At 44.4% G+C, this 17,387-nt stretch overlaps 3 protein-coding genes and 1 long non-coding RNA gene across 4 annotated transcripts; 2 read left to right on the forward strand and 2 right to left on the reverse strand.

Moving 5' to 3' along the window:
- Positions 1–1,308: 1,308 nt before the first annotated feature.
- LOC136954620 (uncharacterized) lies at positions 1,309–4,257 on the forward strand. Its single transcript, XR_010878117.1, has 4 exons — positions 1,309–1,429; positions 1,723–2,055; positions 2,287–2,391; positions 3,778–4,257. It is a non-coding gene; the product is annotated as an uncharacterized lncRNA (long non-coding RNA).
- An 888-nt stretch (positions 4,258–5,145) lies between these two features.
- On the forward strand, positions 5,146–7,891 carry fgl1 (fibrinogen-like 1). The gene is made up of 7 exons (XM_067247861.1): positions 5,146–5,351; positions 5,479–5,647; positions 5,931–6,090; positions 6,329–6,426; positions 6,567–6,655; positions 7,038–7,225; positions 7,406–7,891. The coding sequence occupies exons 1-7, from the start codon at positions 5,292–5,294 to the stop codon at positions 7,566–7,568; spliced, it is 927 nt and encodes a 308-aa protein (XP_067103962.1). The 5' UTR covers positions 5,146–5,291; the 3' UTR covers positions 7,569–7,891.
- Positions 7,892–8,000: 109 nt separating this feature from the next.
- Positions 8,001–12,876, reverse strand: si:ch211-274f20.2 (calmegin). Its single transcript, XM_067248161.1, has 12 exons — positions 12,817–12,876; positions 12,574–12,647; positions 12,366–12,439; positions 11,736–11,794; positions 11,333–11,474; positions 11,146–11,227; positions 10,688–10,880; positions 10,139–10,425; positions 8,898–9,017; positions 8,460–8,562; positions 8,264–8,337; positions 8,001–8,162 (listed from the first exon to the last, which is right to left on the reverse strand). Exons 2-12 carry the CDS (start codon positions 12,643–12,645, stop codon positions 8,154–8,156), a joined length of 1,215 nt encoding a protein of 404 aa, XP_067104262.1. The 5' UTR covers positions 12,646–12,647; positions 12,817–12,876; the 3' UTR covers positions 8,001–8,153.
- A 495-nt stretch (positions 12,877–13,371) lies between these two features.
- On the reverse strand, positions 13,372–17,347 carry LOC136953804 (cyclic nucleotide-gated cation channel-like). Its single transcript, XM_067247223.1, has 7 exons — positions 16,776–17,347; positions 16,562–16,672; positions 16,072–16,245; positions 15,752–15,859; positions 15,538–15,644; positions 14,525–15,288; positions 13,372–14,358 (listed from the first exon to the last, which is right to left on the reverse strand). The coding sequence occupies exons 1-7, from the start codon at positions 16,880–16,882 to the stop codon at positions 13,693–13,695; spliced, it is 2,037 nt and encodes a 678-aa protein (XP_067103324.1). The 5' UTR covers positions 16,883–17,347; the 3' UTR covers positions 13,372–13,692.
- Positions 17,348–17,387: the final 40 nt, after the last annotated feature.

Consider the following 17,387-nt stretch of genomic DNA (forward strand, 5'->3'; position numbering starts at 1 on the left):
AAATTGACAACATTTGGCGTGTCGGACGTTTTAGAATTGTTTATGTGATGTGTTCCCATCGTACTTAAGACTACGTATTTTACAAACAAGAGGTTTGTTAATGTAACTGTAAAAATATGTCACTCGTAACGGCTAATCAGCTAACATGTTAAAGTAGGCTACATCCAAAGTCACTGTCGTAAAACTAGCCTTTTTTTCACAAAAAAAGGCTAGTTAATAGTTGATTAACGGAAGTAGCTTCGAGGTAAAATTAAAAACCTTTAAAAACGTCTAAATTGAGCAAATATTGTTGATATTATTGTGCACACGTATTTCAGTATAGTTAATATGTAATTTAATTCCATAATTTCCCCAGGAATAACTATTAAAACGTATTTCAGGAAAAACGCTCAAACGAGTTTGTCCTCACAAGAGCCAGGAAAATTAGCCTTGCTCCTTTATTGACTTCCTATCAAGCTGACAACATTGAAATGGAGTGAAACTACAAAAAAAGAGAAAGTAGAAAAAGTGCTTAATTATAAAATATATTACATAACTGACATTATTAGCAAACATGATAACGTAACGCTATACGACAGTAGTATCGTGCAGTTGCAGCGATTGATCCGTTACATATGTGGTGGGGGGCCTCTCAGGCTTATTCTGCGGGGGGGCCTCATGTGTTTCCGTTACGGGCCTGGTTGGTTTCATATTGTTCTATGTGAAAACAATTTGGGTGTATGAAATGGGAGAGGAGTTATAGTGTGATCTTGCTTCTCCTGAACCTCAGTTATATCGAACTCAAACTTATAATCAGATGTGACTGAGTTTGACCCTGAATCACCAGGATGTTACAGGCTTCAGTCACATGACTCTATGAAAGTGCTAACATCCTCATAAAAAATTACATAAACATTACAAGACAGAGAAAAAATTACATATCTTTTGTTTCAATGACTTGCTCTAATTTCTGTAATTCAATAAAAGACAATTTTCTGGTCAGGAGTTTGTATTTTTTAAGAAGTAAAAAGTAAAAATTTATTAATTACAAGCCCTACAATTTTACACACATGAATGGTGACCGTTATGTAGGCTATTTAACAGCTGGCAAACTAACTCTTGTTTCAAATGTTTTCCTTGCTCCTATAGCCTCATTCAAAGCTTGTTTTTCAATTGGGTATCAGATCACGTATACATCTTAGTCATGGAACATATATTACAGTGGAGAAAAATGAAGAAGTTAGAATCTTTCCTGTAGACACACGTCACTTTGTGCTACGAAGCAAATTTTCAACAGACATGAAGAGTTCTGCAGTGACAGGGTCATCAGTGACTGGGGATAGGCTACTGTGAATAGATGCATTCATGTCAAGCATGTCAGGGCGTCGTTGTCAAGGAAATATGATGGTTCGACTGGGACTCTTGATGATATTCCCTGCATTGTGTCATGGTAAGATATTTCTGTATTTCTCCTGTATAGATTCATGTTTTTATTTATTGTTTGTGTATATGTGCTTTTATGTGGGGGGCCTATCATCATCCATTTTGATCTACATCTAGTTCACTATACTCTACATGATATGATAGATATACAGCAGGCTATGTATTCATCATGCAGGATCGAAACAGATTACCTGGTGAACAGATCTGTTAGGTGGATTATGACAGATACATTATAGTTTAAAATAAAACAGAATTTTACTCCAGTCAATATTCGTCAACCACACTATTCTATGTTCTCAGGCTTGGAGAGCTTCTGTGATGCCACACAGGGTGTAACTTGCTGTTACACACCTCTGGGAGGAACAATGTGGTGTCAGCTGGTGTCTGATGCAAACAAATTAGAGGTAGAATTGAAACAGACTAAATATGAAACTGGTGGTAACATACTTAAAAGTAAAAAACAGAATGTGACTTTCGATGGAACCTGGAAAGATCGGTCACACTTCTATGTCAACAGCGGGACACTGAAGATAACTGGCACAGTGCAGACTGATTATGGGGATTATAACTTGACTGTTCATGATACAAATGGTACATTTATGGAATACCAAAAAATACAGCTGCTTGTTGGAGGTAGGAGATTTGTTATCATAACTGCTGCTTATGGAAACACACACAAACACATTACATTCTCTTGATATTATAACCAAAGCATACACCCAATGTATCACATACAAATATTTGGCAAATGTTTGAATGAACCCCAATTAAAACATGCAAGTGTTAACTGTATGTCTGTGTGCTGTTGTGACGGAATACAACATGAAGGAAAGTTATGTTGCTGTTCTTGATCACCTTGTGCAGGTGGGCTCTCTTGGCTGGTTGTCATCAGCTCTCTAGGAGCTGTGGTTCTGATGGCTGTGCTTGGGTACTATTTTATGAGGCGGAGGAGGCAGCAGCCGGCACCAGGTAACGGTTTCTCCCTGGGAGCTACTAATCCAGGGCTCTCGAACCCTATTGCTGCATAGCTGCATTCAGGTATCCTTTCACCCTGACCCCAGTTGTTACTAGTCTAATTCCTCTTGTAAAACCAGATCATTGTCAGAATTAGGCGTTTAAAATCTGTGTTAGAGTGAAAATCAAATGTATTTGTATAGCCCTTTTTACACGCAAGCATGTCACAGAGGGCTGGACGGTATGGTACTTTTCCATGTGTAGGGTTGGAGAGCCCTCTACTGCCAATAAGTCTAAAACCACATGATGACACAAGGCAGGATGGTGGACCCAAATGCGGACAGGAAGCGGGGTGGTTTGTGGTAGAACAGTTTTATTCAACGCAATCTTGTAGTCCAGGGCAAGCAAGGGTCGGCAACAAAGTATCAATGCAGAGGGACACTGGGGCAGGCAGGCTCTTTGGTCGGTGGGCGGTCGGAGGTCGTATCAGGGCCGAATGGCAGAGGTACACTGGGGGCAGGCAGGTCCGTGGTCGGGAGACAAAACAGGTAGCGATGAAAACCGAGAAAACACTGACGAGAAACAAACTGGAATGCTGGAAACGACTGTGAAAGATCTGGCAACAGACAGAACAGAGAACAGAGGTTAAATACAGAAGACAATAGGGAACACCTGGTGAGGGGTGGACACAAACCAACAGGTGAAACGTATCAGGGTGTGACACATGAGTTAACTGTGGAAGCCCAACCAAGTGCTAAGGAAATATTTCACAATCAGCTATGTGACTAACCTCATCATGTTTCATAAGTTTCAACAGACTTATGTTACTAACACTGTCTCCCTACAGTGTCATTCCTTTTCCAATAATACAGACACATTGTGTCTATTTGTAAAATAGGGCAGGGAGTGCATTGGAGTGCCCTGGTAGCTCACCAGATAAGCCAAGGCCTTACCACAGTGCCCTGGGTTTGAATCCGGTCAGGCCTTTTGCTGCATGTCATCCCCTCTCTCTCCCCCACATTCCTGGCCCCTCTACACTGTCTCTATAAAAAAGACCCCAGAAATATGAAAGGCCCCAGAAACATATGAAAAAGGAGTGTGTGTTTTGTCCTTAGAGTCACAAAATGTATGCCCTATCAGACGATGATGACAAGGTGCATCACAGCCGTATTCAAACATCAGCACTCGGTTAACTTCCTTTTGAGTCAGCATTGTCAAAAAAGTGTGAAGTGCAGATGTTTTTAGTTTGTTTGTTTTTGTTCCCTTTTCCAACAAAATATTTCGAGCACAAAATATTTCGAGCAAAAGGAAAGCAACTTTGTGGAGTTATCAATTAATGTTTTATCATACATAAGCCGATATATTTTTCAATCACAGTAACTACTGCTCTCATCTCCGCAGACACTGTAGAGAATCAAGACATTGCCTATGCAAGTATCGATGTTTCAAAGATAGCAGAGCGGCACAGAAAGGAGAAGGAGGAGGTGCAGTATGATGAGGACAACGTGAGGGTCCAGCCGGAGGAGGTGCAGTATGGACAGATTCAGGTGCAGGAACGGTATGGAAGGAAGATAGACAAGCCAAATGTTGAAGAAACCATTTATGCTGGGATACAGCTTGGACATTGAGGTTGAATACATTTGACTTCACATATGTATGTGTAAATTATGCATTTTATTCTATGTATATGTAAAAAGAAATACAACAACATCTGTTTATGTTGGTGTATGGGGTTATTTGCAAAAATATATAACTGCACATTTAATTGTATTAAGTAATTAAATACAGTGCATTATCCATATTGGTTTTGTATGTCTGTAGGCTACTTCTGCCCAACTGTAAAATAAATAAATCAATAAAAAGCCTAAACTCATTGAAAATTCAAATAAAACAACAATTTCTATGTATCACATGTTGTACTAAGCCTTTTAATACATAGTCACTGTTTTTGTTTAAGTTCTCTAAAAATCCTACCTCCTACTGAACAACTAACAAGATGTGTAAAATATTACAGTTTGAGGAACTCTCCAGAATCAGGCAGTAGCAGCAAATCACTGTGTGTGTGTGTGTTGGGGGGGGGGAGGGGGGGTGTTTGGGGCCTGAAATGGGAGAGTTATGTGTGATCTTGCTTCTCCTGAACCACAGTTTTATCTAACTCAAACTTATAATCAAATGCGATTGAGTTTGACCCTGAATCACCAGGATGTTACAGGCTTCAGTCAGGGGAAAACATGACTCTCTAATGACAGTGCTCACATCCTCGTGAAAAAATAGTGTTGGTTTCATCAGATATGAACTCACCTCAAGTATATATGAGAACATATTTGGAAGCTAACTCTAAACATTGTGTGTTGTTCATCTTTCAGTCCCAGTTCAGTCGTAGGATATCACCTTCAGAAGATGCGTCACACATATTTTGTCCATTACTTTATATCTGTAGCAAATCAGGCATCCCCCCACCCACCCCCCCACACACACACACACTCGTCTGTGTGCGCTTGTGTACACGTGTGTATCTGTGTGTGTGCCTCAGGACATACTGATTACCCTGGAAACATTTAAAATTAACTGTTTTGTCTCTAAACAGTAGGGCGGGCAGACGTCTTCAGCTTTGAATATTGGAGTGTGATTGGTTTAAGATGTTTAGCGAATATCTACCCAACACAAAACCTCTGTAACTCAGCCCTCAAGATTGTTGTTCACAGCGTCGGTTTCCTCAGAGTCCTGCCCACATTCCACAGGAGACTTGCAGGATGAGACGGTTTTTGAAAATATGCTCAAATCTTCTACCCTAGAACAATCCATCTGGTACTGTTCTCCCTGTCTACTCGGATCCTGTACGGTTCTGTCCATCTGTCTGGTGGGACCCAGGTTCCGTTCTGCTTTTCTGTCTGGACCAGGTCAGACCAAACAAGATGGAAACCTCGAAGCTGCTTCTCATCGGGGTATTAGTCATCCAAGGTTGCTGTGTGTGTGTAAGTATTCAACAACATCATGTGCACAGTGACATCAATCCTCGTGGATATCCCTACAGTTGTGCGTGTGTATGTGTGTGCGTCCATGTATGGATGTGTGCGTCTATGCATGGATGTGTGTGTTTAGGCCTCATCTGAGTGTGAGCAGGAGACGGCTGGTCTGAGGCTCCAGCTGCGGACGCTGGAGGCTCGGGTCCTGCAGCAGCAGCAGCTCATCCAGAATCTCCAGAAGCAGAACCAGGCCAAGTCTGAGGACCTGGGCCAGCTCCACCTGCTGCCAGGGCACCTCTACAGAGGTCAGCCCTCTCAGAACCCTCACATCCATCTAGTAGAACCATTACCTACCTGCAAAGGCTTAAACGTCACCACACAAGGCCACACGAGATCCTGTTTGGAACTTCTCCTGTCAGGACACCAGGATATTATCCATATTCGGACCTAGTCCTGTCTAAAAACCAGGATGTTAACCATATTTGGACCTTGTAGTGTCCAACAAGCGAGATATCAAGCATATTTAGACTTCTTGTCCTGTCCGGACACCAGGATGTTCACCATATTTGAACTTCTTGTCCTGTCCAGACTGTGCCCACATCTACAACAATGGGTCCAAGGAGAGTGGAATGTACATGGTCCAGCCAGTGGGAAGCCCCGCCCAGGTGACCGTGCTCTGTGACATGGCAGAGGGAGGAGGATGGACCGTCATCCAGCGCCGCACTGATGGGAGTCAGTCTTTCAACAGGTAACACACACCCTGCCACACACAGTGGCTAATACAGACCCTTATACTGGATATCCATACCAATGTACTGTATATTTAATATCCTTTCTATAATACGCACCACATTATGTCTCACACACACCTCATCTCAAAACATACCTTACACACACCTCACATTGGACCTCATCTAGCAAACGTTTGGTCTGGTAATACGCGCCTTATGACAAAGTTTAACTCATCATCTGTGTTTGCTTCATAGGCCTTGGGCTGACTATAAGCAGGGGTTTGGGGACTTTCAGTCGGGCAAGGGGGAGTTCTGGCTGGGGAACGATAATCTGCACTATCTGACATCACAAGGTAAAAAAGTTTTTGTAAAAAAGTACAGCCCATACATAATTTGACAAAATGTGGAACCCTTTCTTTAGACAGAAAGATATGTGTGAGATTGAGGACATGAGACTGATGCCAGTGATGTCAGCCTCCACTTCTCCCCCCAGGTGAATACAGTCTGAGGGTCAACATGGAGGACTTTGAGAGATCTCGGCGCTTTGCAGAATACAGCAGCATCAAAGTAGCAGATGAAGAGGTGTTTCTCCTTACAATACTGAATGTGTGAGAACCTTATATGGTCAACCTTATTGCAGACACAAATGCAGAACTTGTCTGGACTCATGTTCTCTAGACACTTCCTGGTTGTACTGCATATGTGTGGGCTGTGGTTGGGCTGTTAACTATCAGTAAACAAAACATCAAAAGTTTACTAACCCTATCCCTTTCCAGTTGTCGCAAATCGACAGAAAGGAAGTAGTTTGTTTAAGGACAGTTTACCTGTCAAGTGTCTGTGACTGCCTAGCATTCTTCCACTTGTATTTTACGAAGACTATATAACACTAGTTTGGAAGTAGCCAATATATGCCAGATAGCCTACATTATATGTTGATGCACAAATATATGCTGTTTCTCCGTAGCATCACTATCAGCTGCAGTTCGGAGCGTACTCTGGGACGGCAGGTGACTCCCTGTCAGGGAGCTACCACCCAGAGGTGCAGTGGTGGGCCAGCCACCAGGGCATGAATTTCAGCACCTACGACAGGGACAACGACCGCTACGATGGCAACTGCGCGCAAGAAGACAAATCTGGCTGGTGGTTTAACAGGTTAGAACTGCACTGGTCTCAGCTGGCCAAACTACTCATTTACAACTGCCAAATCGTACAATTTAGTTTAAACTGGTTGTGTGTTTGCACATTTGACCCCCACTGTAGCGTACTACTTTGCGAAGGTGTGTGGTTTTCATCCGGTCCTGATTCAGACTTTTCTGTTTTCCTGTCCACTAGGTGTCACTCTGCTAATCTGAACGGTGTGTACCACCGAGGGGCCTACAGCGCAATGACGGACGATGGAATGGTGTGGTACACCTGGCACGGCTGGTGGTACTCCCTTAAGTCTGTCGTCATGAAGATACGCCCGGCCGGCTTTGAGTCCAACACAGTTCCGTGATCAGCTCCATTATAGAGCGCTGAGAGTGACAGGATTTAGTCAGCTATTCAGATTGATATGCTTAAAATACAGTATGCATTCTCCCATTGGCTGCTCCGAATGGGAAGTTATTTTACATAGATTGTTAGACTGTACAATGTCAATCAAAAAGTTGCCATGCTCGCCATAATCAAGTGAATAACACCAATTAACGTGCAAAGGACATCGAAGTGCATGTTGACACACTTCACATCCAGTTAAACCATAAGTCTCTAACTGTAAACATGTTGTCGGATAAGCCAACCAATAATAAAGCATTCCTTATCAAAATGTTTCTTTGCAATTAGGAGTAATTTACATACATGATTGTTTGGGTGGTACCCATGAACAAACTCCAGATTTAGGATGTTTAGAGAGTTTTTAGGATAACAACTTAATAACTGGATTGTTATTGCAATTGTATGTATCAAGGATTTTAATGATAAAAACAAAGAATTTGACTCATCTCTTTAAACATACAGTATATACACACACATACTTTATCCCAGCTTTTAAATAACAGTGCAGCTTGGAAGTCACCTCTTGAATTACTTGGAGATAGTCTGCTTACCGAGCCTACAAAAGAGCATGCACACACACACGCACAGACATACACAAACAAATCACTGACAAGATTTCAATATTGTCTGTACACTGGCCAAAAGTAGCGTACTCACTTTTAGCTCCAGGTCAGATTTTTTCTGAGCCCTCTGAGAATCTCTCTTCCTGGCTACTGCTCCTCTCACTGACCCTATACACACACATACAGACTTTAGGTACAACAATAAACAGATTGTGCTTGTGGTGTGTCTGATGTGTTGTCATGGGATTGTGGTGTGTGTTCGTGTTGTCATGGGATCATGGTCATCTCACCATATTCCTGAGGGCTTCTGGGTAGTTCAGAGTCTTGGGGATCATCTGGTTGCAGCTCATCTGACTTCTTATAGTAGTAGTCCTGGTCAGGGGGGCCAAATCTCTGCCCAGTGCACACACACACAAACACACACACACAGGTAGGTTAGTTTTACTAGCCTAGTGAGGACCGACAATTCAAAACCATTCTAAATCATTTTATCCCTAACCTTAACCCTAACCCTAATCGTAACACCACTAACACCTCCAAGAAATAGCATTTTGAAGTTTTGGAGACCAGAAAGAATTCCCCACAAGGTGGGTTTATTCTTAGTTTACTACCCTTGTGAGGACTTCTAATCCGCACAAGGGTAGTTAAAGAAGACCACACACACACACACTTAGAAAGGTGAAGTGGGTCACGGTGTGTCATGGTGCTGTGGGGGTCAAAGGTCACACCTTGTCGGGCCACATGAAGCTGATGAAGAGGATGGTGGGAAGGCCGACGGTGAAGACGTAGACGCCCCAGAGCCATGGCCGCACGGCCGTGGCCAACAGGAGACGCTCCAGGAGACTGGGCTGAGAGGGAACACACACACACAACGCACACAACACCAGTGTTGGGAAAGTTCACTTTCTACATGAACTAGTTCAGTTCATAGTTCACAAATTTTTTAATGAACTAGTTCAGTTCATAGTTCATAATTCAAAATTTTGAACAAAGTTCTCAGCTCCAAAAAATGAACTAGTTCAGTTCTTTTTTTCAATATGTTGCGGGCTATAATTTTTCTAAATTATTTCCACAGCCCATATAGAACCACAGACGGCGAGGCGGTGCGACACTGGTGGCTGCCGTTGCCAGATTTAAATCTCTATCTGTCTGCAATACCGCTCTCGGCCTCTACGCAACTTCGGCGGTCTCACACTTGCCAGGCATAAACAGTAGAAGAAAGCACACGCAGCGATTGACTGGTTGGGCACATAGATATATATAAACACTAGATGTCTTACGGCGGAGTCTAGAACGTCCGCACATGGCGGCCATCTTGCTACAGTCAACTCGCTCACCCATAACATTGGGTTGATGCTACATGTACTTTTTAAATGACCATAACTTGCTCAATTTTCAACCGATTTTGAAACAGTTTGGTTTGTTATCAACGTCAGAGATGTCGGTATGCCACTGCATACTTCTATTCTATATATTAAAAAAAAACATAATTATTCATAAGTATGCAGTGGCATACCGACATCATCAGGCAGTAATACAGTACGTTCAGTTCACGTTCACCAAAATTATGAACGAGTTCATGAATTTCGTTCAATGAACGCGTTTAGGCACAACACTGCACAATACACACCCAACACACACGTAACACACGCAACACACACACATGCAACACACACGCAACACACCAGTAATACACACAACACATATGCAACACACACAACACACACGCAACACATACCCAACCCAAGCACAACACATAGGCAACACATGAGTAATACACACAATACACGACAAACTCCCTGTGGTTCAATGTATCCAAGGCAGCAAAGCAAATATTATCACCACATATTTTTTCACATCCCCAATTACAGATACAGGGAGGGGGAGGAAAATGGAAGAAAGAAAGAGGGAAGTGAGAGGAAAATAAGTAGTACTGAAGAACAAAAAAAGAAAGGACAGAAATACTGACCATATATCTTTTTTCCCAAGTGTCCTGAGTCCATTGTTGAGCTAATTCCAAATCGTTGCACAACAGGATATTGTCAAACATCACTTGCCCCCTCAGAGACCATAGCTCCAGACCCAGTGCCTCCACAGAACCAAGGCCCAGACCCTCTGATTGGCTGGGTGGCTTAATGTTGGGTATTGATTGGCTTTGAGGAAATTCTGTGGGGTGGTCCATGTCTGTTTGAAGGATGCCCTCACTGATAAGTGACAGGTCAATGAGAATCTCATATTTGCCATCTGGGAAGAGACCTAGATACACAAACACACACACACACACACACACACACACACACACACACACACACACACACACACACACTGGTGAAGAGGTAGAGACTGACTTACAGAAGAATAGAACAGAAAAACAGACTCATATTTGGCAAATAAGTATAAACTAACAGAAGCTATAGGGTTATAGACAAACACATATACCATGGTATAAACTAACTGTGGAAGTATAGACTAATGTAGTGTGAAACCATATAGACCAGAGGATAGAGGTGTAACCAACGGAGAGTGTAGAGGTGGGATTTGCGATCCGTGAAATAGCCCTTCAGGTCGCCGTCGGGCTGAGGGGCGTGTCTCTGCTGCCGTTGGCCCGTAAGAGGATCTGTTACCGTGACAATGAGGTGCATTTTGTGGTTGCCGCCACACATGTCAGGTCCAAACATGACAGAGTAGGGAGTGACATCACTGAACTGGCTCTGTAAAGGATACGCACAAACACACGTACCGTACACGTCAACACGGTAGCTCTGACATGAGAAGTATTCAACCACAGTGGGCTGTATCAGATAAGACTGGAAATACTTAATCAGTAATGCACACATTTATTCACGATTTATTGTTTCCTGTTGATTCTTGAGTCCAGATTAAGCAATAGTGAATTGTTATATTGAGGGTCGCTTTATGATATATTATAACACTGTGTGATGGATGATTGATGGTTTATTACACAGAGGAACTCACCAGTCTGAGTTGATCAGAGAGAGACAGCAGCTTGATGTATGCTCCACTACACTCTACCCCTTCCATAAACATCACCTCGTACCTGCGCACACACAACATGTGGACATGTTTCATCTGCATGGTTTGTGTGTCTGTGTGTGTGCGGGTGTGTGTGTGGGGGGGGTGTACGCGAGAGTGAGAGACATACTGCAGGCAGAGTGGTGAGTTTCTGAAGTGGAAGGGTGTGTGTAAGTAGGCAGCAACAGCGTGGTGTCTCCCAGATGACTTCATCACCAGAGCTTTGTTCCCAGGGTGCATTTCTGCCTCTCGCTCCTCTATGGCCCACTCCCCTGATGAGTCAAGGAAAAACCCTTTCATCAAAAAGCTATCACATAACTCTAAACAAAAAAAAACTATGACAAAGTATAAAACCGTAGTCATCTCCCAAATTAAAAATCTGTCATTGTCTGTATTGATTTTCTATGGAATGCAGATATTACATTGGTAAACACTCCTACCTGCTCTATTTTTCATAATACCCTCTGAAATCACTTCCTCTAAACTTTGATCCCTGAACCCTGACCACTTTCCTTCTCTTCCTGCTTACCTACCATCATATAAGAGAGAGACGGTATCCTCCTCTCTGACAGCCTGGGAACGAACCCACCTCCTACACAAACACACACACACACACAGCAGATTAGTCATAGGTTGTAGCTACCATGACAAACACAGGCAAGATACATTTGCCTAATATGGTTTACTGCTAAGAATGGCAAATCAATAACACTGTATAGATATACTAGTAGTTTCGGCAACACTTTCCATGAACTAACATGTAACTACATCGCAATACCTACAGTTACAACATTGTTGTTACACAGGGACTGCTGTGTAGTTACACTTGCAGTTATTAAAAAATGACACTTGGTATGGTGAGGTAAAGCTTTCCAGGGGTAAGTGGATGTTAACATCGCTTTTATTTTGGTAACATCACCTTCTATTGCCTCCTTACAACATCCACTTACCCCTTAAAGCCCTTCTCCATACTGTGCCTTCTTATACGTAATAGCCTATACTGCTAACACTGCTTCATACCGTTTATGACAAACCAACTCCCATGTACATACAATGTTGTTACTAAAGATCTGTTTGTTCTGTGATTTAGTTAACCTTAATGTCAAGTGTTGCTGTACTTTCTACGCAAACTTCAGCTGGATATAAATGCTGACGAGACGCACCTGTCCAGAGGACCAGAGTCAAACGACTCAGCAAAATGAGCTCTCTCTGGGACAGGAGGAGAGATGTAGGAACTCTGTCGTGAGGAGAGGAGGGGGAGAGGGGAGAGTCATAATCCATTGACACAAACATGGAAGACGAAGACTTGTGAAAGCCAGCCTGGCAGGGTTGATGACAGAGGTACCTTTAGGTACTGACAGCAGAACTGACCTGGGCCTCAGTGGAGCACCACGATGACTGGTGAAACACACAGGCCACCAGCAAACAGGCCAGCATTAGCATCTCTGACACGGGAAAACAGGAACCAAAACCAGGTTTAAGTACAAGATTAAGTACGGTGCAGAATCTGAAGATATCCAAACAGTTCTAGTATTTGAACATGCCTAGCAGTTTATCCATTAACAAAACTCTCTCACACACATAAATACAAATATACAAACACATTGGGTTTACCTTGTGAGGTCTTTTGTTACCGCAAGGCTTTGACACACCAGCACAGCTTTACTGAAAGTCCTGGTCATTCTGGACTTTGACCCTAAGTTTGTCGTCTCCATGGCAACAAAGGAGCTTTGCCCCACTATGCTGACTTGAACATTGGTAGCCCTGACCTGATGGTTGATTCAGATTGACTATTGTGTTCAGATACAGATAACTAATGCAGGCATTAAAATCATCACGTCCTTGGTTAAAGATTTGATCAGTCACAGCAAAATAACTTCAACGTTAACAGTTAAACCCACCAGCTTAACTGGCAAAGCAATATTTTAGGAGGTTTTTAATAGTTGACTCAGGACTGAGATCCAAGCCAGTAGATTTGCAGGTAAGGTTGGAAGCATTACTGAGGAGCTACAAAGTGATCTGGTAGACAGGACACCAACCTATAGCTACTGTGTGCAATATGTTGCAATATAAACTAAGAAACAGATACAGGAACAGTAACAGTAGACTGTACTTTATTACCTATATGATATATTACATAATCATACAGGATATCAAACATCCACTGCATTAACAGATATACAAATGTATTTAACTTAAACTGACCTAACACCACATGTAGCTAGCTGCCAATACCAGTTAAACATTGTAATACATGACAAAACCTTTTTTGGTCTTATTGTGCCCAGGTATTATTGGCCTACGGTGTTTGTAAAAGTAAGCCCTTCTAGACAACGTTTATCGAAAAACAAATAAAGAGTTCCCATTATAGCATTATCAATATTGACATGGGCAACAACATATAGTAGCAATATATAAATTATTATTAGCATACAGTACTAAGAAAATGATTTCATGAAGATCCTATAGAAAGTACATGGCAACAGCTTCTCAGAGCTGAATGTTGATCTCGCTGCGTATTCCGTCTCCCCAGACACTCTCGCTTCCATCAACGTCAGACAGGAAACCACTTCCGGTGGCTGCCATATTTACGCTGCGTTCCAGCCCCGTGATTCGCTGTTTGAGTCGGAGCTGCGTCGCCGCGTACTCGCTCTGCAGGCGGGCCAGGCGGGTCTGCAGGCGGTCCAGACACGCCTCCAGCCTCTCCACTTTCTGCTCCAGCTCCTCCGCCCCCAGGCCGGACACGCCCCCTTCCTCCAGGAGCCCCTCCTTCTGCAGGATGTCCCGACCCCTCTGCTCCAGCTGCAGCCGAGCGTGGGGAAACTCGGTGAGCGCCTCCATCAGGTCGCGCTTGGACAGGCAGAAGAGGTCTGAGTATCCCAGACTGCGGATGTTGGCCGTGCGTCTGTTGCCCATCTTGCTGCCGCGGATGTTGAGGATGCTGATCTCTCCGAAGCAGCTTCCCGCCGTCAGGACAGCCAGCTGAGTGGCGCCGTCCTCGCCGACCACCGCCAAGTGGCCATCTTTGATGATGTACATCTCCTTGCCAATGTCGCCCTTGCGGCAGATGTAGTCGCCCGGACTGAACACCTGGGGGCGCAGTTTCAGCACCAGCTCTACCAGTAGCCCTGCCTCGCAGTCCTGGAAGATACGGACCTGGCGGTGAGGGGGTAGGGGGTGGGAGGGGAGGGGGAGTCAGAATCAGGGGGGGGTGAAGAGGGGTGGGATACGCAGAATCACATAAAGGAAGACAGACACAATAGCAACATACAAGCACAAGAGAATGATGTGAAATGTATACACTTGGGTTTGTATGCCATACCTTTTTCAATGTCTCTAGATGGACATTTATGGCTATCTCTGCTTTCAGCTTATTAGGGAGGCTCTTTAGCACTTCCTGTTCGTCCACAGCCTTCTGATTGGTCCAAAGGTAGTCGAACCAGCGAATGACGCGAGCCTCCAGGTCTTTGCTGACATGGCGAAACTGCATATAGTGCTTGATGGCATCCATGCGACTCTGAAACTCGGTGCGTGTGGCGTTCATGTTGGAGATCATGGCGCCCACGTTCCCCACGATGGAGGCGAAGATCAAAACCCCGACCAGGAAGTCGAAGACCACAAACAGGAACTCCTCGTCTCTGACCGGGGGCGGGGTCTCTCCGATGGTGGTCAATGTGAGGGTGGACCAGTAGAGGCAGTAGACGTACCCCCGAGTCAAGGTGCCAAAGCCTGGCTCGGACGAGTTGGGGTAGACCCAGGAGTCGGAGCCCAGGCCCAGGGCCTTGGAGAAGCTATAGTAGATGCAGGCGTTCCAGTGGATGATAACCAGGATGTACAGAACCAGGTTGCAGATACGGAAGGCGTTGGGGTAGTTGGTGCGCGTCTCGGTGCGGTCGAAGAACTCGAACATGCGGTTGAAGCGGAGCAGGCGGTTGAAGCGGAGCAGGGGGGTGTGAATGCCCAGGATGAGGTAGAGGAGGTCGGTGGGAAGGATGGACACCACGTCTAGCTTGAACTGGAGCGTGCGCAGGTAGCTGTCTCTCAGCTTGGTCAGTTCCTTCACCAGCAGTCCTTGCTCCAGGTAGCCTGAGACACACGTACATTTACGATAGGATGTAAACAGGTTAGGTTGTGGTCGGATTAGGGTTCAAGTTCAACTCTTTTATTGTCTTATGCACAGAACGACGCAAGGTCAGACTGGGCACTGAAATTCTTGGGACAAGACAACGCAAAGCAACCTGGCATAACAGAACATATAGGTATTCAGTTTAAATTGGATTACTTCTATGATAAGCTCAAATATAATAAGGTTTATTATATTAGGTGCTGTGTTACCTGTTCTCAGTCTGACTACCATGTCCAGGATGTAAAGGCTGTCGCACAGGTAATCCAGAACCAGCCACACCACCGCGCCTCGAGTCTGCAACTCATCAAAACAGGCCCTACACACACACACGCGCGTTTACAAAGGTACAGTAAGCACTGACTGTTTGTGTCACTGATGTGTTTTGGGTTGCAAGGTTGGAGGCTGAGAGCTGCAATACCTTACCTGGCCACCAGGAGGCACCAGTTGTAGAGTACCGCAATGGCTATAATGATCAGCCAGTGATAATAAACGTCATCAGCTGGAGCTAGGACCAAGACATCTGACTTCCGACTACACGCACACACGCCCACACACAGACACATTGACTCAACATTAAACATCATTACTAGCTAACTATACCTATGTCAATAATCGTACATCTTTGTATATAAATATACAGTATATTGTATGTTGTGTATCTGTCCCTTGATGGTTGTGTGTTTTGAGCTCATATACTGTATGTGTGTTGCGTTTGTCTCTAGGTGTGCGTGTGGTAGCCATACGTGGGCCTTGCGTGGTCAGCGTCAGAGGCATCGGGGTGGGTGTGGCTGATGCGACTGGGCGGGGCCTGCAGCTCAGGCCCTCTGAAGCGTTCCAGGAAGGAATCTGGACGCTCCTCCTCCTCCAAGAGACTCTTGTGGGCCCACTCTCTCAGAGTCACCACCATGCTGACCAATCTGGGGAAGGGAAGACTCAACACCTTACTTACCAATCTGGGTAGAGGGGGTCAATACCATACTGACCAATCTGGGTAGAGGGGGTCAATACCATACTGACCAATCTGGGGAGAGGGGGTCAATACCATACTGACCAATCTGGGTAGAGGGGGTCAATACCATACTGACCAATCTGGGGAGAGGAGTCAATACCGACTGATTGAGCAAAGAAAGGGCTTGAAGGGGAGGCAGGAAGACGGAGAGTGGGAGAGAAGACATGAGGTATGAAGCCAGAGAAAGGCAGAGGAAGAGGGAAGAGGACATTTATCTTCCTCACCTGGACAAGGCTCCTCTACCCCGGTATGAATTCTGGGAGTTGAGGCCCCTGCGATCAATAGTTGCCATCCTCTGTAATTCTGAGGACGTGTCATCACACATCGATTGTCCTCTATCCATACACAAACAAACAAACATACAGATCGGCTGTGAGCAGTTTGACAAAAACTCCTCCTTGTTTGTTCAGTGTGCTTGTGTGTGTTTACATTTCTTACCGGCTTCTGATACTGTCAGCTCTCTCTCCCTCTTCCTCAATCCAGGTTTTCACAGATAATCTGTGAGATGTCAAATCTGTACTCTCTCCCAACGCTTGCCCTGTCATTCTATACACACACACACACGTTAAAACATGCAACACACATACACATGAATTAAGTGGTGGTGCAGTGTGTTTTAACTTTGTGGATCCAGAGAAAACATTTTCATCTGACAGTGTGTGTTGTTACATTGTGTCATCAGTCAATTATCAAGGACAACCCAGTGCAGCAACTACCTGTATGGTAGGCATGGCAACATTTAATTTGCTAAAGAGAGGAGAAAGAGAGCGAGAGAAGAGGGGAAGCAGAGGAAACATTTCCATTTCCCGATACCAGTGGTGCTGAAAGTTACCGTGTGTGTGTCTAGTTCAAGAGATTTTTGGCACCAACCTGATCGACGATGACCTTCCGTTGAGGTACTTGGCTGCTTTCTGTTTCTGCTTGTTGAATGTTTGTTGCGTGTCTGTCCACCGCCTTCTTCTCTGTCTGCCTGTCTGTCTGCCCGTTTGCCCACCTGTCTGTCTGTCTGCCCGTCTTATCTACCTGTGAGTCCACGTTCCTGTCTTCCCG

The sequence above is a fragment of the Osmerus mordax genome, chromosome 12 (assembly GCF_038355195.1).
Source record: "Osmerus mordax isolate fOsmMor3 chromosome 12, fOsmMor3.pri, whole genome shotgun sequence".
In the NCBI taxonomy this organism is placed as follows: domain Eukaryota; kingdom Metazoa; phylum Chordata; class Actinopteri; order Osmeriformes; family Osmeridae; genus Osmerus; species Osmerus mordax.